The 24,635-nt window shown below is 38.5% G+C and overlaps 1 protein-coding gene across 2 annotated transcripts in view; it reads left to right on the forward strand.

The window, feature by feature from the left end:
• The first annotated feature begins 742 nt into the window (after nucleotides 1–742).
• The window catches only part of RRM1 (ribonucleotide reductase catalytic subunit M1), a 34,732-nt gene continuing 10,839 nt past the window's right edge, over nucleotides 743–24,635 (forward strand). The window contains exons 1-12 of one of the 2 annotated variants that reach the window (XM_014841956.3): nucleotides 743–1,086; nucleotides 7,348–7,436; nucleotides 9,661–9,838; nucleotides 11,276–11,376; nucleotides 13,392–13,451; nucleotides 14,292–14,331; nucleotides 14,572–14,734; nucleotides 19,082–19,223; nucleotides 20,618–20,701; nucleotides 21,719–21,880; nucleotides 22,250–22,329; nucleotides 23,270–23,471. In XM_014841956.3, coding sequence (XP_014697442.1) covers nucleotides 1,068–1,086; nucleotides 7,348–7,436; nucleotides 9,661–9,838; nucleotides 11,276–11,376; nucleotides 13,392–13,451; nucleotides 14,292–14,331; nucleotides 14,572–14,734; nucleotides 19,082–19,223; nucleotides 20,618–20,701; nucleotides 21,719–21,880; nucleotides 22,250–22,329; nucleotides 23,270–23,471 — 1,320 coding nt within the window. In that variant the 5' untranslated portion in view covers nucleotides 743–1,067. The remainder of the gene's footprint in view (nucleotides 1,087–7,347; nucleotides 7,437–9,660; nucleotides 9,839–11,275; nucleotides 11,377–13,391; nucleotides 13,452–14,291; nucleotides 14,332–14,571; nucleotides 14,735–19,081; nucleotides 19,224–20,617; nucleotides 20,702–21,718; nucleotides 21,881–22,249; nucleotides 22,330–23,269; nucleotides 23,472–24,635) is intronic. The other variant, XM_044753387.2, reaches the window with a different exon arrangement.

A 24,635-nucleotide genomic window follows, 5' to 3' on the forward strand; every position in this document is an offset into this window, starting at 1 on the left:
TACCTCACAGGAAGCGTGGGATGCATCTGGAGGTCAGTGAGGAACCAATGAAAGGTTTTAGGAGGAGATGCAACATGAGATTTCATAAAAATCAGTTTCTGTAGCCCAAATCAGAAGCTTCTACATCGGCCTTGTATCTTATGTCTCTCATCTGTTCTTAACTCCCTACATTCAGTCACCAAACCTAAACTCATTCTATCGCCAGTCTTATTGCTAACCTTGTCTCTATCACCATCCACTGGATAATTCTAAAAGCTTGGGTCATGGTCCTTCCCTGCTCAAAACTCTCCTAGGGCTCCCATTTCTCTCAGGATAAAATCCAAAGCCAGTGCCTTATTAGCAAGGCTCTCTTCCAAGCCGACTGAGTGCCTGACTTGTGGCTGACCTAAGAGCCCTGGGCTCCTGGCTGCCTCTGGCTGTAGATCCGAGGCCACAGCCCACATGGGACGGCAGTCTTGGGTTATCGTAATGCAACAGTCGTCAAGACAAGAAAAAGTATCTTCAATGGTCGGGTTTTTGTTGTTAGTATTTCAAAAATACTTGAACTGTATTGACCTCGGCGGCGGCGCGGGGACGAGAGGGGCGGGGCCAGGCATGGCGGGCTCTGCTCGCTCCATCCGGCCCCGGGGCCTCAGCTTCGGCCTTGCCCATATCCAACATGGCGGCTGGAGAGCGCGTTCCCGCCGGGCGTGCCCACATGTAGCGTGGCCGCAGGAGAGGCGCAGGCTCGGGGGCCCTGCCCATACTCAACATGGCGGCCACTGGGCGAGGCCGACTTTCTGCTACGATAGTTCCGCCCGCCGGCGGGGGCGCTGGCAGCGTCGAGTAACGTCATTCGAACTCCGTCGCGCCGCTTTTGCGTCGCGGGTGGCGGGAGCGGGAAGGGGATTCAGATTGTCGCGCCTCGGCTCTGTGGAGGGAAGTGCTCTCTGGCCTCCACTCCGGTCCCTGCTTCTGAGCATCGTCTGGAGCCCGACCCTTCGCACTCGGCCACCTTCTCGATCCCGCCAGCGCCTCCGAGCTGCAGCCCCGTCTTGGGTCCCTCAGCGCCTCAGCCACTAGCTGCGATGCATGTGATCAAACGAGGTGAGAGGCCGGGGAGGGGGCGGCGGGGTCCTCGGACCGGGGAAAGGGGACGGGGCTGCCGCCGCCGGAGCGCCTGGCCGCGCCCGCCCGCCGCCGCTTCCCGCCCTGCTCGCCGCCGCTTCCCGCCCTGTCAGCCGGCTCGGCCTGCGGCTTCCGTCCGTCGGCCCCCGTGCCCTCTCGGGCCCTCAGTCGGTGCCCTCCCAGCGTTGTGGTCCCGCCGCATTTCAAAAGGATGACACCTCCCTTTCTGAAGGAGTTAGTGTGCGCGCCTCCCCGCGAGTCCCCGAGCCAGGGATCGTTAGCTCCTCTTCACAGATGCAGCAGCAGAAGCGCAGAGAGCGCTTCGGGGACCGACGCAGAGTCACCTGCCGTGAATAGATGCTCTAAGAATGAATGAGAGTAATTATTTAAAAATATATGCCGAGTGCCGTGCGTATGTGTCCAAGTGATTTAACTACAGCTAAGAGATGGAGAGGCGGACAGTGGTGGCCCTTCTTCCTGTTTTAGTTGATGGGGAGGCCAGGGTTCGAACTCATAGCTCACACCGGAGCTTTATTTGAAACGTTTGTTTGAAAACCGTGGGGTTGATGACCTTTCATAGGCACTGGGGAGAACTAGGAAAGAAGGGACTCCGTACCCCACACCGGCACCTATCGGCTTCCTGATCTCTTTCGTGGAGTGAGAGTAGGAATGTGGGGTGACAAACGCCAGATCTCAGCCTCAGACATCTCGCTGGAGTTTGCCCTTTGGAGGAGATATGTTGCCACTTGCCCCAGGGCTAGTCCCAGAGGAGTTTGGAACAGAGACTGAGTCAGTTTGGGAGAGAGTCCTTCCCCGCGGTGGGAAGAGATACTGGATCAGGGTAGGGTGGCCAAGGCATCTGACAGGATGGGAACCAGGAAGACCAAGGGACTTGTGTTCTTCCTCAGCGGTTATTCCCCATTAGAGTTGCTCAGTGCCTCCTTTGTGCCAGCCCTTGGCTTGGCTCTGTGAAATTATCAGAGGAGACAGTCCCCGCCTTGGGAAGAGGTTTAATCAGATTGGAAAATCAAGAGCAAAACATACTTTGAACAGAGAACCATGTGAGACAGGTACGAACAAGTTCTGAGTCGAATCTACTTGCCTCTGTTAAAGCAATAAAGTTATTTCAGATTCTAGGCACTGAGTAAATACTGGTTGACTGACTGGATGTTTGTTTTGTCCACTAGGCTGTGAGTGTTTCAAAGATGGGGACTTTATGGCCACACTTGGCATAGGACCTGCCATGAGTAGATGCTCAAAGAGTGAATGAGAGTAATTATTTTAAAATATATGCTAAGTGCTGTGGGTATGTGTCCAAGTGATTTAACTACAGCTAAGAGATGGAGAGGTGGACGGTGGTGGCCCTTCTTTCTGTTTTTAGTGTCTTGAGAACATCATTCTCTGAATTTCCCTAGTCCCTCATTTTAGCTGATGAGACCAAAGACCAAAATACATAGTGCACTTTTATTGGTCCATTCCTGTGAGAGAGAGATGAGCATCCAGGTTTTTAGACCTTTAGAAAAAGTTATGGAAGAATGCGGATCCTCTTATGATAAATCTGTAACAGAGATGAATTGAAAACTTGTGGATGTAGATTACTGGAGTGGGTGACACCTCTGCGTTGAATTTTTAACCTTTTGGGTCCACTTCCAAATACTGTAGTTTAAAAAGTACCACCTACAACAGGCGGCAAAAGGCAGGGCTTACTTTGTTTCTCGTTCCTTCGGAGAACATAATTTCATCCAGATGGTTCACTGCTAGAGTCTGCCAGTGCAGCATTCAGCAAGGTGTGTTAATGTACAAAATTGTACTTAGATTTGTTTATTTTATTTTACTTTTGATTTTTAATGTGCTTAGGATTTTTCCCCCATTCTCTTATTTATTTATTTTTTTTTTAAAGATTTTATTTTTTCATTTTTCTCCCCAAAGCCCCCCGGTACATAGTTGTGTATTCTTCGTTGTGGGTTCTTCTAGTTGTGGCATGTGGGACGCTGCCTCAGCGTGGTCTGATGAACAGTGCCATGTCCGCGCCCAGGATTCGAACTAACGAAACACTGGGCCGCCTGCAGCGGAGCACGCGAACTTAACCACTCGGCCACGGGGCCAGCCCCCCATTCTCTTATTTTTGTTGTGCCAGTGTAGTAGCAGACTAACTCCCATAGTTTTTGTTAATTTTAATGTAATTGTTTAGGAGGGCAACTGGCAGTCAGCCTTCAAGTACTTCTGAATGTGCTAATATCTTGCTAAGCACCATGAGGGAAATAATGGAGAACGCAGCTCCATCTTCAAAGACCTTAGGATTGTTAGGGATGTAGGAATAATCCATACGAAAATTGTTAGAAAACAGAAGGGAATGTGAATGAGTTTTTCTCATCTGCTATCTTGAGCTATTTTTCTTCATGGGAGAGAATCATATTGCTCAAGGAGATTAAGATTAAAAAAATAAAAGTTCTGGGGCCAGCCCGTTAGCGCAGCGGTTAGGTGCCCGCGTTCCGCTTCGGCAGCTCAGGGTTTGCTGGCCTGGATCCCGGGTGAGGACATGGCACCACTTGGCAAGTCATGCTGTGGTAGGTGTCCCCACATATAAGGTAGAGGAAGATGGGTATGAATGTTAGCTCAGGGCCAGTCTTCCTCAGCAAAAAGAGGAGGATTGGCAACAGTTAGCTCAGGGCTAATCTTCCTCAAAAATAAAAAAATAAAAGTTGACAACCATTGGAATAAGTGCAGTGTAGCTGACTGAGTTGTAAAGTGTGCTTTGGAATTTACTATAGTGTTTCCAAAATTTTGGATTGTAACCCACAGTAAAAATTACATTTTACATCATGACTGAGTGCACACACTTATATGTATGTATATACATAAAACTGAAACAAAACTTTTCAAAATAATACCTTCCAAAGCATCCATTTGCACTCTGATAATCTCTTATATTTCACATTCTTTCTCTATACTCTCCCTCCTTTCCTCCTTCCCTTCCTCCCTTCCTTTCTAATTCCCTTTACAGCCCATTGTATTATTTTACAAATCTCTGTGGATACTGTGCTGGGCACTGAGTAGGCAGACATGGTTCCTGCTTTCAAAGATCTTACAATCAATTTAGGAAGACAGACAAAACTGTTGATGTGATAAAATATGATAAATACTGTGTTAGGTAAAGTACAGGCTATAGGAGCCCATTCATTCAATTATTCGGAAAGTATTTATTCAGCACCTCTTTGTGCCAGGACCTGTTTTAAGTGCTGGGGATTCAGCAGCGAACAAAGCAAGCTAAATCTGTGTTCACATGCAATTTACATTCTGGTGTGGGTGAGAGTGGTAAATGTATGCAGGAAGCAAGTAAATCTATAAAAATCAGTTAATTTTAGATAGTGATTAGTGAGATGGTGATAGTAAAACAGGGTAATGTGATAAAAGATGAATGAGAATATAATCTCGGATTGGGGATTCAGCTCAGGGGGAGCTGACATTTGAGTTGAGCCCTGAGTAATACTAAGAACCAACTGTGTGAAGATCTGTGGGCTGAACATTCCAGGTAGAAGGACTAGAAAGTTCGTGCCTTGTAGACGAGGCACATCCTTAGTCTTACAGTATTAGCAAAGTCTTCCTGAAGTGAGAAGAATTAAAGAAAGCTTGTAACCAAGAGGAAATCAGACAATTAGTGTTCTAGAGGATTTCAGAGGAGGAAGAGGTCAGTGTGAGTTACAGTGGTTGGGGCACGTTTCATGGATGTGAGAATTGGAGAGTGAGTAGGAGTTAGATGTTTGGAAAGGTGGAAGAGGGACTGTTAGTCAGAGTAAGGTATAACCAAGGATGTGGATGTGGGACTGAGAGGCCCTATTGGGACTTACAGTATTTCATAGGGAATAGTAGAAGAGGTGATGTTGGGCTAAATTAAGGAAGGCCTTGCTTGAGAGAAGAGGATAATAATGCAGGCATGAGAAGCATGGATTAGTGATGTGATAAAATCAGCATCTGGGTTGAAAAAATCGACCAAGTGGAATGATAGGCTAGAGAACCGTGTATCGCTGGCCCTTTAGATCTTTAGTGTGCCTCCCCTTTCCAGTGTGAGTTAAGACAATTGCTATTGTAGTTTTGTCAGTTTCCTGATTAATTTGGCAGCTGCAGAATGCTCAGTTGCTTTGTGGTTACCTGTCTGCCTAGTTAGCCAGTTGGTAGAGTGTTGAGGGCTCAGTCCTAGTGTGGGCCAGTTAATTTACTCTATTCCAGGGTTAAACACTGCATATATGAATCTGGTTAGAAAAGGAGATCACGACAGTGATCAAAAAGAGGACTATCTTAGTGCTAAAGTATCAATGTAGAAGAAAAATGAACTTCTTCTATTGATGATGGGTTAGTAGTGGTGTCTTATTGTTCATCAAACATTTGAGAACTTACCTTGGGCCAGCCACTGAGCTAAGTTTGAGAATACACATGTGAATGAGAAGGCCAAATGTAAAAACATATTTAACATGTTGCCTTTTAGTTACAAGGGACTGAGGAGACAAACTAAATGAGTCAGTATGGGATACTAACATTTATTGAATGACTGTTGTGTATCAGATACTGTGATCAATGTTTTCCCAATAAGAGCAGCTTTATTTTTAATGAGCTATAATAGTTGTAACTATACCAAAGTTCCTATACCAAGAGCACTTTTTACCTTGTCTCATTTTATTGTCACAATAAACTGATGAGGTAAGTGGAAGACATACAATAATTTTTCCTGTTCTACAAATGAAAACCTGTGATGATTAATTATGTTATGTAGCTTACCTAAGGTTAAAACTGTTTAGTGGTTGGATATGTCTACTATTCCTGGTAAGAGTAAATAAATAAAGGTTCAGTGAGCTACTATTTGAAGTTAAACTAAGAACAGTAGGACTTTTTCTTAGGAAGGACAAAGAGGAATATGAACTAAGTGCAAAATCATAAAAGGACTAACTAGAAAAGGTCTACATGTATTTGCTTTCATATCCCCGAAATATTTAAAACTAAGAGATTGCCTGTGGAAGATTGTGTTAAATTACAAATAGAAGTACTTTTTTACATGATGTGAAGTAAATTCAAAATCATTAATTACCCTGGGAGAAGTTTATAAGCCAAATTTATCATGAAGAATTAGAATAAAGACTGGTTTCTAAATCATTTAGCATTCAATAAATATTTGAGTACCTGCTATGTGCCAGACCTTGGTCCTTGGTCTGGACACTGGGAATACATTGGTAAATAAAACATACAAAAATCTTTTTCTTTTTGGAAGTTATATTCTAGTGAATGAGTGGGGAGAGTAACACAATAAACAAATACATAAATAAAATATGTGGTATGTCAGATGATGATAAGTGCTATGGAGAAAAATAAAGGATAGGAGGAGGAGGGAGATGAGAAGAACAAGGCTGTCTTTGGGGCATTGCAATTTAAAATAGGGCGATGGGGGAAAGCCTCATTGAGAAGATAACATTGAGCAAAGACAGAAAGAGGTGAAGATAGCAAGGATGCCAGGGTAGAGTAAGTGAGGAATTGGGGAGACTAGGAGTTAAAGTTGGGAGGGAAGGAGGCACACAAGTCACGTTGTGTAAGATTCTACGGACTATTGTAATGATTTTGACTTTGATTCTGAAGGAGATGATAAACCACTATTGGAAGTTTTCAGGTGAGTAATGACATGATTTTGACTTAAGTTTTAAAGAAGAATTCTGGGGCCCGCCTGGTGGCGCAGTGGTTAAGTTCACACATTCCGCTTCAGCGGCCTGGGGTTTGCCGGTTCAGATCCTGGGTTTGGACATGGCACCGCTTGTCAAGCCATGAGGTGATAGGCATTCCATATATAAAGTAGAGGAAGATGGGCACGGATGTTAACTCAGGGCCAGTCTTTCTCAGCAAAAAGAGGAGGATTGGTAGCAGATGTTAGCTCAGGGCTAATCTTCCTCAAAAAAAAAAAAAAAGAATAATTCTGGCTGCCATGTGGGACAAGGTAGGGAACAGATCATTTGGGAAGTTATTGCAAGAGTCCATCTGATTTACAATGTAAGGAAAGGGAAAACTTTCAGTATAGAATCCCTGCTTTTTGAAGATACAAAAATAATCTCTTGATGAATGTATTGGGAGTCTGAATCTTTTATCTGTCAAATAGCATTTCACGTTGGTCAATTTAAAAAGTTCACATGTCAATTACATTTGATTCTTTGACGTTGCTGTCTTAGTAAATGCTCGCATGAATTGTATGGTTTGATGTTTCAGATGGCCGCCAAGAGCGGGTTATGTTTGACAAAATTACGTCTCGAATCCAGAAGCTTTGTTATGGACTCAATATGGACTTTGTTGATCCTGTAAGTAAATATGGTTTGTGTCTTGGGTTCCTTGCTTCATGTGATTCTTTTTACTTGTGTTTTATCTCTGTCCCTTCACTCACTTGATATAAATTTTGGTTTGGTATTCTGCTTATGGCTTTGGATATAAAATGTGAATTCATTGCTTCAAACTTTTTTTCTAAATTTTGGTTCTGTGCTGTGACTTCTGACTTTTCAGAGAACTATAAAAGTGAGCAAAGAGGAAAACTTGATATTAACATTTCTTATTAGAGTCTTCCTTGAGTAAGTTGTTTTATTCATAAGTGGAAAAGCCTATAGTAAATTTGGAATTGTTGTCATTTGGGTAGAAACTGGTTTGAAATTTGCTTTCTTGTTGTCTATGTAGAAAGAATTCCTATAAGTAATATAAAATAGATTTCATGAACAGCATTTACACTAAGGAGAACAAACTATTCATACACAAGTTGCTCTGCTTTTCTCCTCTTCTGTAACTCCTCTGCTCTAGACCCGCACCGTCCCTTATGTAGACTGCTGTCTCTAGTGGTCTCTAAAGCCTCCTTCCTGGTCTTCCTCTAATCTTGCCCTCTTCAAATGCGTCTTCCACATGGCTTCCAAAATGATCTTCCTAAAATGGAGTTTCTAAGAATCTTTGTTTCCAAACCCACCCATGTTGCCCTGGCCTCTTTTGGGTATTTTATCTGTACTGCTGTAGCACTTATGCTAGCCTCATAGCATTAACCACATAATATAGAAATTAATTATATGTCTCTATCCTTCCCTAGAATTGAGGGTGGGCTGTATCTTCTCCTCGTGATATCCACAATGCTTGGCATTTATGTAATTAGACGCTTGAGAAATATTGAATTGACCAAAATGGTCAAAAGAAAATAATTTTATACAACGTTAAAATATGCTTATTATAAATTCTTTTACCTTTAGGAATTCTAGACAATATTAGAACCGTAGAATGTTAGAGTTGGAACAAACCCGAGAGATCATCCTATTTCATCTTCTTGTTTTATAGATAAGAAAGATCCAAAGGGAGAAGGGGAGTGACTTGTACAAGTTAGAAGGAGTGTAGGAGGAAGAACCTAGGTCTCTCGACTCCTAGCTGTTCTATTGCCTCATGCATTACTACATTTCAAGTGCGAGGGTGCTGTAGCACTCAAGCTTTCTAGGCTAGATTCAGTTGGAAAAGTCTGTATGCTGTTAGATCTGGCACAGTTAGCGCACAGATGTTATTTTATCCCACGTTCTGATTACTTGCCATGTAGCTCCAGAAACTATTTAGAAGACTTCTCTACTCTTTTACTGAACATAACTTATCTGCTGGATCTGAGAAGAAAGTGATCAGGAGCAACTTGGGCTTAGGTATAAAGTAATTGGAATAGATTATAAACTAGTAATTACACACATGCATATATATACAACTTAGAATTTGTTCTTCTTAAAAATGTATGATGATAACCTGTACATTGTGTGTTTTAAAAAGGGGAACCTCTTAGAATATGGTCTTGAGAACAGTGAAATGCAGTGAAGTTGAATGGGATGTGGAGCCAGAAGACTTAGACAGTAACCTTGGGCAAGTCCCAGTAACCTGAGCCTCCAGTTCCTCATGTAAAGCGGTGATAGTAATAATACCCATCTCACAAGGTGATTGTGAAATATCAGAAAAGATTATGAAAGTTGAGACAATTTAATTGGTGAAGTGCCAAAGAAAGAGCAGTCATTAAATTATTTGATGACTCAGCTCCAACCCTAATTTATGGCTTTATCTCCTTTAATTGGAGTGATTAAAGTTTGATTCATTTGTTTTCCTGTACTTGTTCTTAGGTGGAATTGGGGAAAAATGAGTAAGTATGTAGCTCAAACCCTGACCACATACGGAGAATTTGAAGGAAGGGTGGGGAAATACTTATATAATCATTGGTCTGTTTTTAGCTGTTTCCCTGTGAGACTGCTAATCTTTGTAAAAGCTATACTTAGGTATTAAAATTTATTGATTTATTTATTTCGTGACACCCTTTATTGTAAATATTGTATGCATTTTCTGGCAGCTCAGTTGGTTTATGAGTTCTTGTTACTAAGTTTTCCACAGCCCTCCATTCTGAAAGATAATTTTTCTGGAAAGGAAGTTGTCTGTTTTATTTTGATATAAATTTGATTGTTTTCTTCATTGCTCTCTTAAGGAACCTGTTGGTTCTTGGGAAAGCTCAAGTAATTCTTGGTTTGGTTTTTATAGGCTCAGATCACCATGAAAGTAATCCAAGGCTTATACAGTGGGGTCACTACCGTGGAACTAGATACTTTGGCTGCTGAAACAGCTGCGACCTTGACTACTAAGCACCCTGACTATGCTATCCTGGCAGCAAGGATTGCTGTCTCTAATTTGCACAAAGAAACAAAGAAAGTGTTCAGTGGTGAGTCTAGAGGAAGAAGTTAGAAAGAATTTAGTATTCTCAGAAAATTTATAAGGTACTAGAATGAAACCTTGGATGTCAAAAGAAAAGTTACATCTTGTTTAAAAAAAGCAAAATGTGCAAGTTAATGGCAGAGGGGGGACTAGAACTTCCTATTTCTCCTGGCTGCTGACCTGCTGTATGGAAGGGTCAGTGGATCCTTTTTTTCACCTTTTTGTTCTCTTTTTCTTTTCTTTTCTTTTTTCCTGAGGAAGATTAGCTCTGAGCTAACATCTGTTGCCAACCTTCCTCTCTTTTTTTGCTTGAGGAAGGTTAGGCCTGTGCTAACATCTGTTGCTAATCTTCCTCTTTTTTTTTTTCCCCCTTGAGGAAGACTGGCCCTGAGCTAACATCTGTGCCAATCTTCCTCTACTTTATATGTGGGTTGCTGCCACAGCATGGCTGATGAGTGGTGTAGGTCCATGCCTGGAATCCAAACCTGTGAACCCAGGCTGCTGAAGCGGAGTGTGAACTTAACTAATAGGCCACAAGGCCAGCCTCTCTCTTTTTTTTGAAGCCTATCTTTAGGCAGTTGGTGGTGGTGGTGCAGTTGGAAAAATGAGTAATATTTATTGACAAGTTCTGGCTTAAACAAAGTGTAACAGTTAATCTTTTGTTGCCATTAGCAAACATTTCATTTCATCACTGCCGTTATACAGCTCAGAGAATCTTGGCGGAGGAAGGTTAAATAATTTGTTTGTTATATAAAATGTGGTATATAAGAAGTCAGCTGGTAGCCTGAGATTAGAAATCCTTTGGCTCTCAATTCCAGATCTATTATGTTGGGCCTCAAATATTGCATTGCCTTCTTCAGTAGATTTATTGTAAAGATCTCGGTTCTCCCAAAATTGATCTATAGATTCAAGTCAATTCCAATCAAAATGCCAGCATTTTGTGTGTGCGTGTGTATGTTATGTGTGTAAGTATTATCTGTAAATGTAGAGGGCCAAATACTGCTGTGACGTCTTGAAGAAGAGCACAGTGAGAGGGCTTACTAAATGTGCATTTATAGAAGTGAAATGTTTGGGATGATAGATTCTGAGCTTTAAGTTGAGTTTCCGTATTCTGTTAGGATAGAAGAAAATTGAGATTGTAATTTCGACTTTACTTTCAGGCCATAATTTTCTGTGGGTTTGGGTATCAGAATCACGTAGGAATCTTTTTCAAACTACAAGAGCCTACACTAACTCTAATTCTGGAAGATTGTTTCCTTAAGTGAGGCATTATTATGTATTTCTTCAACATGTATATGCTTATCGAGCACCTTCTGCGCTCGCCACTTGAGGTGGGTTGGGATGAAAAAAAGGGTTGAGAACCACTGTTTTAAACTATTACCTGAAGACTGAATTAGCTGTTAAGTGATTTTGACATTTTTATTTTCTGTTGTATTTTTTTTAGATGTGATGGAAGATCTCTACAACTACGTAAATCCACATAATGGCAAGCACTCTCCCATGGTGGCCAAGCCAACACTAGATATTGTTTTGGCCAACAAAGATGTATGTATAATGCTTTTCTGGTGAAATTTTTTGGTAGATCTTTTTTTAAAAGCAGCAGACACATTTAAAAAAACTTAAACAGTACCAAGATATAGGTAAAAAGCAATTCTTTCTCCTTCTCTGAATCTTAGTTTTCTTCTAGAAACAACGTTTTATCATTTTAAAATGTATTTTTCCAGAGCTAGTCTATAGTACGTGTGTGTGTGTGTGTACTTTTCCTTAGAGTGGTAGCATGTTATGCATTATATTGTCACTGATACTATTTCCACTTACAAGTATATCTTAGAGATGGTTCTGTACATGCATTTATGAATTTGCCCTATTCTAACAGCTGTATAGCATCCCGTTTTATAGCTATATTGTCATTGTACATATATGTAAGAATTGCTCCAGTGATTTTTTTTTTTTTTTTTTTTTTGAGGAATATTAGTCCTGAGCTAACGTCTGCTGCCAATCCTCCTCTTTTTGCTGAGGAAGACCGGTCCTGAGCTAACATCCGGGCCCATCTTCCTCCACTTTTTTTTCATATATGGGACACCTACCACAGTATAGCTTGCCAAGTAGCGCCGTGTCTGCACCTGGGATCCAAACCAGGAAACCCCGGGCCACTGAAGCGGAACGTGCGAATTTAACTGCTGTGCCACCAGGCCGGCCCCTAGTGCTGAATATTTGATTTCCATTTTTCAATGTAGTCAGTATCCTTGTATAGTAGATGATTTGGTCATAAATAAGTATATCGGTAAGATAAATCCCTTAAGTGGAATTGCTGAGCCAGAGTATATGCCTTCAAAATTTTGCGAAACTGACTCCCAAAAAGGTTGCTCAGGTAAAATTTTGAAAGATCTTGCTCAGCAGCTTAAAAATTATCTACCTATGTTCCAATCCCTTTCTTAACTAGATGCCAGAAGACAGAAGGGAAAAGATGTGTAGGTCTAGCTAGGCCTGTTGCACACAGGATTTATTTACTATGATATCTAGACAGATTAGAAACCAGTTTTCACTTTAGGTAATAGAAGGATTAGTTGACCACCTCTCTAAATATATATCTGATGTTCGAGAGACTAAGAAAACCAAGTTTGTGTGTTGTTCATATGTATAATCTTGAAGACAGGTTAAAAACAAAAATAAAGCAATAGTAGCAAAAACCTGTATCTAAAAAACAAATATTGATAATCAGGAACTTCAGTTCTTTATTTTTCATACTAGGCCCCTACTTGCCTTTGGCAACAAAGATGCCCTTAAAAATTTAAGACAAAGGGAAGAGTTTCATATAGATTTTTCTAGTCCTTGGATGTGGATCATTATGCAGAAACACTTAGTATTTTGAAAAACTGGCTCCATTTTTCTCTATCCGAAATGATTATTCGTACCTAATTGCTTTTGTCTTCCTCTGAATGGCTTTATAGCCTACAAAAACTGTATAACAACGGCCAGTTCTGCTATAAAATCTTACTGTCAACAACAGCAGTTTGTTTAAAACCTCTTAAAGGACCATGGGTTTTGAAGAGGCTAAGAATTAATGTAATCCTACCTTCTGTCGTTGTTTATCATTATATTGTTATGTGCAGTTTAAAATCGGCTAATATTTAAAATAAAAATATCTATTAGTAAATATGTGGTACCAATACTTTTGGATTAACAAGTAGTCTAAAAACATGTTTAAGGATGATAATATAGTCCGTTTTATGCTCATGTTCTTTCTCTCTTTAATTGGAGATGTACTATAAACATAATAGGGAAATTTATAGTTTACTTATGTGTAACTTATATTTACATATTCTTTTCTAGTCTTTTAATATACATGTTTTTAAACCTAATTAGGATAGTCAATTTATATATATATATATTTTTTCTTAACGTTAGATATGGATTTCTATTCTACAATAATAATACTTAGTGTTATCTCTTTTATATCCTATATCAATTTTAGTTCTGGAGTCAGGGCTGAAAGATGCCAGATTTTGTAAAAATAAGTCTAATTATCTTAATTATGGGTTCTTTCTCACCTCCATCAGCGCCTGAATTCTGCCATTATCTATGACCGAGATTTCTCTTACAATTACTTTGGCTTTAAGGTAAATAATAAGATTTCAAATAAGTGGGAATTCCTCCTTAAATTAGGAAATACAGATTTTTGTTATGTTTTAGTGATACAATTATAAAAACAATAAATTGTTGGGAGTTGGGATAGACTTGGGGATTAGTGGGGTTAGGGTGGTAGTGGCTGTTTGAATTAAACAAAGATAGCTTTCCCATTTGCAATTTTTGAATTTTCCAAATATTACTTCTGGATTACCTGAGGAGTTATGCAGATAATTTGCCAGAATTATTCCATATTATTGTACTGTTTATGCAACAACTATTTATTGAATCCCTACCATGTGCCAAATGCTTTTCTAGGTCCTTTTGTACTGATAACCTATATTATGTAGAGATTGGGAACATGAATGTTGGGTTCAAATCTTCGCTCTGTTTCTTATTAGTAAGTTATTTAATCTCTCTGTGCTTCAGTTTTCTCATTTTTCAAAATAATGATAAAATTTCAACAACAGATTCTGTTGAGGATTAAATGAGTGTGTGTGCTGCCTAGATCAGTGCTTAGCATGTTCTCAGCACTGTGTAAATGTTAACCATTATGACGATGGTGGTGAATACCACAACTTCTGCTATTACTGTTACGCACGTTAATAGAGAGCTGGCTTTTTCCAGAAATTTTGATGTATTCTTTTCCAAAACAAACAGCCAATTGATAATGTTCCAAACTGAAGCTAGTAAAATAAACGTGCTATTCTCTTCATTTAAAATCATATAAAAACTGAGGAGATTTAAATAGATTACTTTGTTGTGAATTATATAGCCACTGTGTCTTTAAAAACTGTGCGTTGAAAGTTTTTTGGTTGCTTTGCTTTTTCTAGACGCTGGAGCGGTCCTATTTGTTGAAGATCAATGGAAAAGGTGAGAAATGAACATGTTTGTGTGTTATATTTTCTATTCATTCTATTGAATATAGAGCTTTGAGCTATTAGCCTTGACATTTCTATTTCAACTCTAATCTTTTTAACTTTTGTTTAATGAATAATTGTCCTGCTTATTGATATCAAGTTTTTTATTGTTCCTTTTTTTGATTCAAGTATTTGTCTCAACCTCCTTTTTCTGACATGTCTCATCATGTGCAGAGTTCTCTTTTGTTTTTAGTGGCTGAAAGACCACAACATATGTTGATGAGGGTATCTGTGGGGATTCACAGTGAAGATATTGATGCTGCTATTGAAACATACAACCTTCTTTCTGAGAAGTGGTTTACCCATGCCTCTCCCACTCTCTTCAATGCTGGTACCAACCGCCCACAACTTTCTAGGTATGTGTCATCTATAGTTGCTCTTAATGTTCTGTAAGCATTCTGACTAGGGAAATAAACCTTGACCTGAAGAAACTAGGCAGTTCATCACATAAAAACTAATTTAGCAAACATTTAATCACTCCTGCTCTGATTAAATGAAATTTGCATTCTGGAAAGATCTCTTACTGCAGTGTAGTAAATGAAGTGGAGAGAGACAAATGCTGATAATGAAATTTTCTAAAACATTGTCGTTGCACAACTCTGTGAATATACTAAAAGCTATTAATTATACACGTTAAATGGGGAATTGTATGGTATGTGAATTATATCTCAATAAAGTGGTTTAAAAAAATTATATACTGACAACTAATTAAGAGACTCTTACAGTAGTCTGTAGAAGAGATTATATGGTAGTTTGGGTCAGGGAGGTGAAAGTAGAGATTGAGAAAAGTAGGCAGATTCAAGAGCTGCTTAGGAGGTAAAATGAACAGAATTTGGTGATCTTTTGGAGATGGGTCAAGGATGGTTCCTGAGTTTATGGGTAGAGTATTAGGATTAATGGCGATGCTGTTTTCTGAAAAAGGCAGCAGCGGAACAGAGGCTGGTAATATATATATAAAAAAATAATAATACACCCTTAGCAAGTTGGTTTATCCCAGGAATTCAGGGATATGTTAACATCAAAAAGTATATTAATGTAATCCATTGCACTAATGTTTTATAACATTTAATACTCTTTTATAATTAAAAAACCCTAGCAGAATAGAGATAGAAAGTAACTTCCTTAGTTCGGTAAAAGATATCCACTAAAAACTTAGCTCCATCACTTCTGTTGTCAGTACTGTAGTGGAGGCCTGAGCCAGCATTGTAAGATAAGAACACAAAAGATTGGAAGTGAGGGAACAAAACTATAATGATTCATAGATAAGATTTTTATATAGGAAACTCAAGAGCGTCTACAGACAAATTATTAGAATTAGAAAGAGATTTCAGCAAAATATCGGGATATAGGTTTAATATAAATTGATAAATTGAGTTTCTGTACTTAGCTGTTATAAAATTAAGTTTTAAAATATATCATTTATAATACTGGAAGGTACCCAGGAAAAAATCTAATAAAAGTTGTGTAAGGCTTTTAAGGAGAAAATTCTAAAACATAATTGAAGGACTTTAAAAAATAAATGGAGACTGATTTTTATATTCATAAATGGATTTAATATTGTAAAGATGTCAGTTTTTCCCAAGTTAATCTGTAGATTTAGTCACAATTTCAACATGCTGATTCTAGAATTTATATGGAGGAGCAAAAGACCAGGAATAAAGTAGTAGGCTGCTGAAAGATATCAGGTCTGAACCCTTAGAACCTGTAAATGTTTCCTTATAAGGAAAAATGGTCTTAGGGGCTGGCCCAGTGGCACAGAGGTTATAAGTGTGCACATTCCCCTTTGGCGGCCCGGGGTTCGCCGGTTCAGATCTCAGGTGCGGACATGGCACCACTTGGCAAGCCATGCTGTGGTAGGTGTCCTACGTATAAAGTAGGAGAAGATGGGCACAGATGTTAGGACAGGGCCAGTTTTTCTCAGCAAAAAGAGGAGGATTGGCAGCAGATGTTAGCTCAGGGCTGATCTTCCTAAAAAAAAAAAAAAGAAAAATGGTCTTTCCAAGTGTGATCAAGAAGAATCTTGACATAGGGAGATTATCCTGAATTATCCAGATGGGTCCTATGTCCAATCAAAAATATAAGAGAGAGGCTGAGGGAGATAGGCTACATGAGAAAGAGAAGAAGGCAGTGTGAAGATAGAGGCAGAAATTGGAGTGATGTGGCTACAAGCGAAGGAGCTACCAGAAGCTGGAAGAAGCAAGGAATATGGTCTCCCCTAGAGCCTCTGGAGGGAGCATTCTTGCTTTTGGCTCAGTGAAACTAATGTGAACTTCTGGCCTCCAGAACTGTGAGAGAATAAATTTCTGTTTTAAGTCATCAAGTTAGTGGTAGTTTGTTAGGGCAGTCACAGGAAACTAATATAAATAGCAAGACAGTTTTGAAGAAAAAGGCCTATCAGATTTCAAGACTACTATAAAACTATGGTAATCAAGACAATGTGATATAGACAAATAAGCCACTGGAGTATAAAGAAAGCCCAGAGGGGCTGGACTGGTGGTGCAGCGGTTAAGTTTGTACGTTCCGCGTCAGTGGCCTGAGGTTTGCCGATTCGGATCCCGGGTGCGGACATGGCACTGCTTGGCAAGCCATGCTGTGGCAGGTGTCCCACATACAAAGTAGAGGAAGATGGGCACGGATGTTAGCTCAGGGCCAGTCTTCCTCAGCAAAAAGAGGAGGATTGGCAGCAGATGTTAGCTCAAGGCTAATCTTCCTCAAAAAAAAAAAAAAGCCCAGAAACAGATTCAGGCTTATATGGGAACTAGATGAAAAACTGAAGTGTCGTTGCATTTCACTGGGGAAAAGGTCCTAGGGAAATTGGTTATCCTACGGGGAAAATATAATTGAATTTCCTTTCATGCCATAATACAGAAATAAATTCAAGGAAAAAAAAATCTAAATGCGAAAGTAAAACTTTTTAGAAGCGTGTATAGAGAAAATAGCTAAATATCTATTTTCCTCCTCAACTTTTTACTTTTTAAAGAAAAGGACAGTGAACACCCATACACCCACCTCTGCCTAGATCACAAAATTACTAACATTTTGCCATATATATGTTTTTAAATTTTTATCTTTAAAATTAAAAAAAAAATTTTCTTAGCTGAGTCATTTGAAAGTGAGTTGTAGACATTCATGACTGTTAATACCTCAACCTACATCTTGGTAGGGGAATATGTATGACTGCACAGTGGTGAAGGATTTCTTAAAATAGATAAAACAACATTAAGGAAAAATGAGGAAAATTGACTACATGAAAACTAAAATCTTCTATGAACCAAAAAGGAGTGAAAAAACAAGTTTTAGACTTGGAGAAGGTGTTTGCAATGTATGTTAACTATTGAGGGATTATGAAAAAATGACATAAAACCAAATAGAAATATGGGCAAAGGATATAAACAAATAATTCATAGAAGAGGAAACCTGATTGGCCAATAAACATGTGAGATGATGATGAACTTTGCTAGAAGTTAGGAAAATGTAAGTTTACATCATAATGAGATATTTAATACCCATCAGATTGATAAAAATTAAAAGACTGATAATACCAAGTATTGGTAAGAGGTGGAATATGGGGAACTCTCATACCTTGCTAGGTGGAATATACTTATCCATCCATTTTGGAGGATCTTTAGTAAAGTAGAACATATGCATATCTTTTGACCCAGCAGTTTCCCTCCTAAGTTTACACCCTACAGAAATCCTTAGACATAAACACAAAGATATGTTCAAGAATTTCCACAGCAGCATTGTTAGCAAACAAATGGAAATAATCCAAATGTCCGTTGACAGGCAAATGGACAAATATGTTGGTATATTCATACAGTGGAACACCCTATAGCAGTGAAAGTAAACAAACCAGAGCTACATGTATCATTAGGAATGAGTCTCTAATACAATATTGAGGTAAAAGCAAGTTGCAGAAGTATAAATAAATATGCAACCAGAAATTTTAAAAATGTAGAACATATATAAATGCTAAAATAAAGTAGAAATGCATGGAAATGACATGAGATTGTAATTAGGCGCTAATTTATAGTGTCTAATTTCTTGAGGTCAGCGGTAAGAACAAAGTATATGTTATATTATTGTGTATATCTTTATGAATGTCTGAATATTTAATAGACAAGGTCAACAGATAGAATCCACTTGAGTGATTGAATATTCAAGATAGTGAAGGGGTCATTGGTAGGGTAAGGTTCCTGAGGTAGGGGAGCAGGATGAGATCCTAAGCACAATTAGAGGGGGTTACAAATAACTGTAAGGGAGCTAAATTTTGGTGGACGTATCAAAGAACTGGTTGGCCATTGGATAGATATCTCTTTTTTCATAAATGTTTAATTTTTCTTGGCTTACTAGTAAGTTGAAATAACTGTTATGTATTTGTAGGAATTTGCGCGATAAAATGTGATAATTGCCCATTTGTAGTCTGGTGAACTAGTAAGCTAATATTTTGGACTTATCTCTAAGACTTTCTTCTAGGCTTAATATCTAGGGTAGGCAGCAAGATGGTTTTAAAACTGTGATATGTTGATATGTCTTATTGTGTCATATCTAGTAAATTTTTTTTTCTTTCTAAAAACAACTAGGAATTTTGTAAACTTCAAATCTTTTATTTGCCTAACTTACTGTCTTTGGATTGTATAGTCATTTTTGTGACTTTGCTTTGCCTTATTTCCTTGCTGAGTTTTCACTTTTTTACCCCATAGCTGTTTCCTTCTGAGTATGAAAGATGATAGTATTGAAGGCATTTATGACACTCTAAAGCAGTGTGCATTGATTTCCAAGTCTGCTGGAGGAATTGGTGTTGCTGTGAGTTGTATTCGAGCTACTGGCAGCTACATTGCTGGGGTAAGCTTCTGTTATATGACTAAAAATGTGTAGGTGAGAAGAATTCAAGTCCATATGCAACCGGGCTTATTGTTGAGAGGGTGTATCCTGGGGATGGGAGACCTGGGTCTTTTAATATCTAGCTGGCTGTGTGACTTGGAGTGAGTCATTTCACTACGGACTTCATTTTCATCTGTCGTCCTAGATGTTGATTAGATGATCTTTAGGATCCTTTTTAGCTCAGATTTTGGAACTCTGATTTAGCAATAATAATAGCAGCTGTCATTTATTAATTGCTTACTGTGTGCTAAATCTGTTATAAAAGTTTTACATGGAATTACTTGTTTAATCCTTACTACAACCTTATGAGATAGATGTAATTACAGACACATGGTAGGAACTTTACTCTTTACAGTGACTTTGTGAGTATAGGCACTGTTGTCTTCATTTTGCAAGTGAGGAAACTGAGGCTTAGGAAGTTAAATTACTTCCAGAGATCAGTCACTTAATATGTGCTAGAGCCAGGATTCAAGCTTTAAACATTGGTACTTTATGATGTAAATTCCAGCCCTGCTAGTTCAGTATTCATTGGGAGTCCAGATAATGATTTTGGGTAAGAGCTGGATTTAAGTCGTACCTCCACTATTTGCTGGTAGTGTGGCCTAGTGCAAATTATTTTACATCTCTGAGTTTGTTTCCTCATCTATGATGTAAAGAAAATATCTAGCCCTATAGAATAAAGGTAGAGAGTCCAGAAGGAAACTATATGATTATATGATGTTTTGGAGGTGCTGTGATATATACAGCCCTTTCACACAATAGTAGGGTGAGCCATTACTCACTTATCTTTATAGACTGTTCAAAGGCTTGTCTTGACATTAGAAGGAGTATTTTTAAAATTTGATAAGGTATCTTTAGTCTTAGGAGTCTGTGTTTTCTTATCTTCATTCTAGAATCCATTTATTGCTGAGAATCTCCATTTACTTTATTTATCATCTTGATCTATCCATTGCATATAATTCTTATTGGAAGTTGCCTTGAATTCTTTTAGGAAAAAGACATTGTAGTAGTGTTTTTACTCTACCCAAAGTACATCTTTATATAATGACTTTTAGAGGGTGTGGAGTTTAAATTTAGCTATCCTGATTTTGGATTCTTTTGACTTGTAATTGTTATATCTCATTGTAAATTAGAGATTCCATGAAATAACTTTGTACATAATTTGTAATTTACTCAAGAACATTTTGTTTGTTTTATGTTGAGTATTATGTTTTCAAAGCAGAGGTAGAGATGGAGAGCAGATGAAACTTCTATACACTGGGAGAGAGTAATTTGTTCACTGTTGAGCCATTTTTTTTTCTTGCTAAGCTCACTCTTTCTCCTCCAGATGCCTTTACTCTCAGTCTCTCTTACAGACTAATGGCAATTCCAATGGCCTTGTACCGATGCTGAGAGTATATAACAACACAGCTCGATATGTGGATCAAGGTGGAAACAAGGTATGCTCTGTTACTTGAAAGCACTGGAAATCAGAACTAAAAATCTTTTAGCCATGTGTGCTTATAATTAGATGGTTCATTGGGTATGTTTCTAACAATGTTGCTTTTTTTCACTTTTAAAATCAATTTAATGAGTGCAATTTACTTAAAGTGCACACACTTGAAGTCTATAGTTTGATGGGTTTTGCCAGGTGTATACACTTATGTAATCACCACACCAGTCCAGACAGAACATTTCCATTACCCCAAAGTGTTTCCTCATGCACCTTTGTATTAATCACTCCCACCCATACATACTTTGCCCCTGGCTCCAGGCAGACAATGATCTAGTCAACTTTTTTACATGACAGTTTATTTGCAAAGAATTTCTAAACTTGTGACTCATATTAATACCTAACCTTGAAAAGGGGTTGTAATATGTCTTCTAGGCTTTTCTTTAAAAAAATAGGACTCTGCCCATTTTATAGAGGGAAAAGTAAAGTTGGGAGGATTGGGTCATTTATCCAGTGTTATCAGCAGGATAGTTTGCAACTTGGGCCTGTCTCTTATGGATATGTAGGCACACTAATCAGCTCTTAGTTTATGGATTTCTCTCTGATATACTTTAAAAAAAAACCAAGGTCACTTGATAAGACATATCACCTTTCTGACCTTTAATAAGAGCACAACTTATTATTATCAAAATGATTTTCTTTGGGCTTTACATACATGTCATGCAGGTGAGCTGGGTGACAGCTGAAGAGGAAGCTCCATTTCTAGTTCACTGTGTCACTTTGGACAAGTTATTTAACCTTTCTTGTTCCACATTTTCTTTATGTCAAATGCTCTTTTTTGCTCTTAGAATTGTAAGTAAAATATTACTACTTTATATTTTTATAGCACTTTCGTTTGTATTATCTCATTTAATCCATCAATTGTAGTAAAATTCAAGGAGCTATTATGAAAGTGCTTTGGAAAATATGAAGTTTCTTTCTTTCATTCCGATTCTGAAAAGAATGATGATTTATTTACTGTTAGCGACCTGGGGCATTTGCTATTTACCTGGAGCCTTGGCATTTAGACATCTTTGAGTTCCTCGATTTAAAGAAGAACACAGGAAAGGAAGAGCAGCGTGCCAGGGACCTTTTCTTTGCCCTTTGGATTCCGGATCTCTTCATGAAACGAGTGGAGTCTAATCAGGTGAGAGAGGTACCTGTTAGTAATAATGACTCGATTCGTGTAAACTTTATCATCAGTCATCTTAAATCATGCTTAGGAAGAGTTCACCTATATGTTATGCTATGGAAGACATTCCGAGCAAGTTAAGAGATGCCATGCTGCCTTTTTGGATATTTATTCTCTAAGGTAGATGCTATCTGACGTAAATGCTTAAAAGGTTATGCACAAACAAATAGAACTAGATGTTTGTGCCTGAGCCTAAAATGGTTATTTCTACAGCAAATTTCTGAGACAGTCTGGAATCCACCCTATCCCTTGCAGTGTTCCTAATGGACTGTGTGGTTGGTTATTTGAAGTTTCTTAGGGTTTGTACCGTTCTTCCCTTTGTAGGACTGGTCTTTGATGTGTCCAAATGAGTGTCCTGGTCTGGATGAGGTTTGGGGAGAGGAGTTTGAGAAGCTATATGAAAGGTATGGGAAAAATATGGAAGTAATAATGTTTTAACCATGTGTTTCTCTTATTTGGGTAAATCCAAATTTTATAACTATTTCAGTCATTAGCTAGTTTCTAGGAATCTTCAGAAGCATCTAGAAGAGAATATGATTAATAATTTTATTTTGGTCAGGTTTTCTTCCTTAATCTTCACCAAAATTTTGGTTTTAATTTTTTTCTTTCTTAAAACTTTGGGACATGTAAATAGGTGCTTGGGTTTTTTAACTGATCCTTTTAAAAATTAAGGCAAAGAGTTAGCAGGGTTATTTTTTTGCTTTGTCACATAATCGTTTGATAAAATAAGTTATGCTTTATATTGCATGCAGGAATCGAGCAATTGGGACACACATGTTAATAGTTCATTAAATAATAGCACAGTGGTGGCCCGGTGGCATAGTGGTTAGGTTCGTGCACTCCACTTCGGTAGCCTGGGGTTTGCAGGTTTGGATCCCACATGTGGACCTACACACTGCTTATCAAGCCATGCTGTGGCAGGCATCCCACATGCAAAAAAGAGGAAGATTGGCACAGATGTTAGCTCAGTGACAATCTTCCTTCAGCAAAAAGAGGAGGATTGGCAACAGATGTTAGCTCAGGGCCAAGCTTCCTCACCAAAAAAAAAAATAATAATAATAGCACAATAGCACAATTTGACTACTTTAAGTTTTGTTCCTTTTTACTATGGAAGGTGTTGTTGATTTAGTGGGATTGGGGTATGTTTGGAGGGGTCTAAAACTGCCTGATTTTTGTCTGTGGCTTTGGCTAGAGTAAAATAAATATCATATTCCTTATTTTTTTCTCTTACCAAAACTAAAAAAATTTAAGAGTTTTTATAATTTTACATTTTAGTGTCTTATAGTTGTCTGCAATAAAGATTTTCTTAGGGAATATTGAAATAATATTAGCTTTGCCTTTCAGTTATGAGAAACAGGGTCGTGTCCGCAAAGTTGTAAAGGCTCAGCAGCTGTGGTATGCCATCATTGAGTCTCAGACAGAGACAGGTACCCCGTACATGCTCTACAAAGATTCCTGTAATCGGAAGAGTAACCAGCAGAACCTGGGAACGATCAAATGCAGCAATCTATGCACAGAAATAGTAGAATATACCAGCAAAGATGAGGTAAGTAGAAAAACTTCTGCCTAGAGTACTGAGAGAAGAATCTTAAGAAGTTATTGTTTGTGAATCCCTCACTTGATTTCACTTGAGGTGGGTGAAGGGAGTTTTCATAGCTGCTTGTAAGCAGAAGGGCACTAAAATAGAGATTACAAAGGAAGGAAGAGATGTGATCTATGCCTTTAAATATCTTTTAGTCTAAACCATTTAGAAAAAGACTGTCAACTTTTTCTTACACACACATTGTTGTAATAATCTTTACTTGAGAAAAATAGCAATATGCAGTTATGGTGGTTTAGGACAAACATTAAAATGAGTTAGGATGCTGATTCAGTTTAAAGTATGTAAGCACATAGGGGGTCCTTTCAGTGAATAGTGAGGCAAAATTCTAATGTCAGATCTTTAAAGCAGTTTACAGAAGAGGCAAGGCTAGAAATGGGACATAGATTTGTTTTTTAAAAAAAAAAGTTTATCAAAAAGCTTTCCATTTGGGAAGAACAGCCAGTATGACAGATCAGAGATAGGGGATAGGTTTTGTGCAATGAATGTCAGGTAAGTTTGTTTTGATGGAGCCAGTACATTAAAGTTTTATATGTGGAGAGATGGCTATGGCTGGGGGAAGGGAGATAGTAGGTGAAAGTTGTCATGTCACAGAGGTAGGAAGCCTTTGTAGGTTTCTGAAAGGAAAATAGCATCAAAATGCTAGGATGAGAAGGATAGTTCTTGCTTCTGGTTATAAAATGGCTTGGTATGAGAAGAAGTTGAAGATTAGCTTAAGGAGATTGTTGCAGTAGATGGATGACAGGCTGCTTAGATACTGGATGTAAACTATGAACATGAAGAGGAAGGAACAGATCCCAAATTCTAGGACCTAAAAAAACGTGACAAATGAAAAGTCTGGAAGAAAATGGTACGTGAGTTAAATGTACTGCTCAGGTTGCAGTTTAATTCAGCAAAATTGTATTGAGCTCCAGCTATGAATAAGACACCGTACTAAGTGCTCTGGGGATATAAATGAATATGGCTCAGCCCCTGCCCTCTGGAAGCTTATTATTTAGTTGGAGGAAATTGACATATACTCAAGTAAGTATTTATAGATTATATTATACAGTCTAGAGTGACCCTTTTCAAAACAAAAATCAGATCATATCATTCCTCTGCACAACACTC

The sequence above is a fragment of the Equus asinus genome, chromosome 20 (assembly GCF_041296235.1).
Source record: "Equus asinus isolate D_3611 breed Donkey chromosome 20, EquAss-T2T_v2, whole genome shotgun sequence".
Classification (NCBI taxonomy): Eukaryota; Metazoa; Chordata; class Mammalia; order Perissodactyla; family Equidae; genus Equus; species Equus asinus.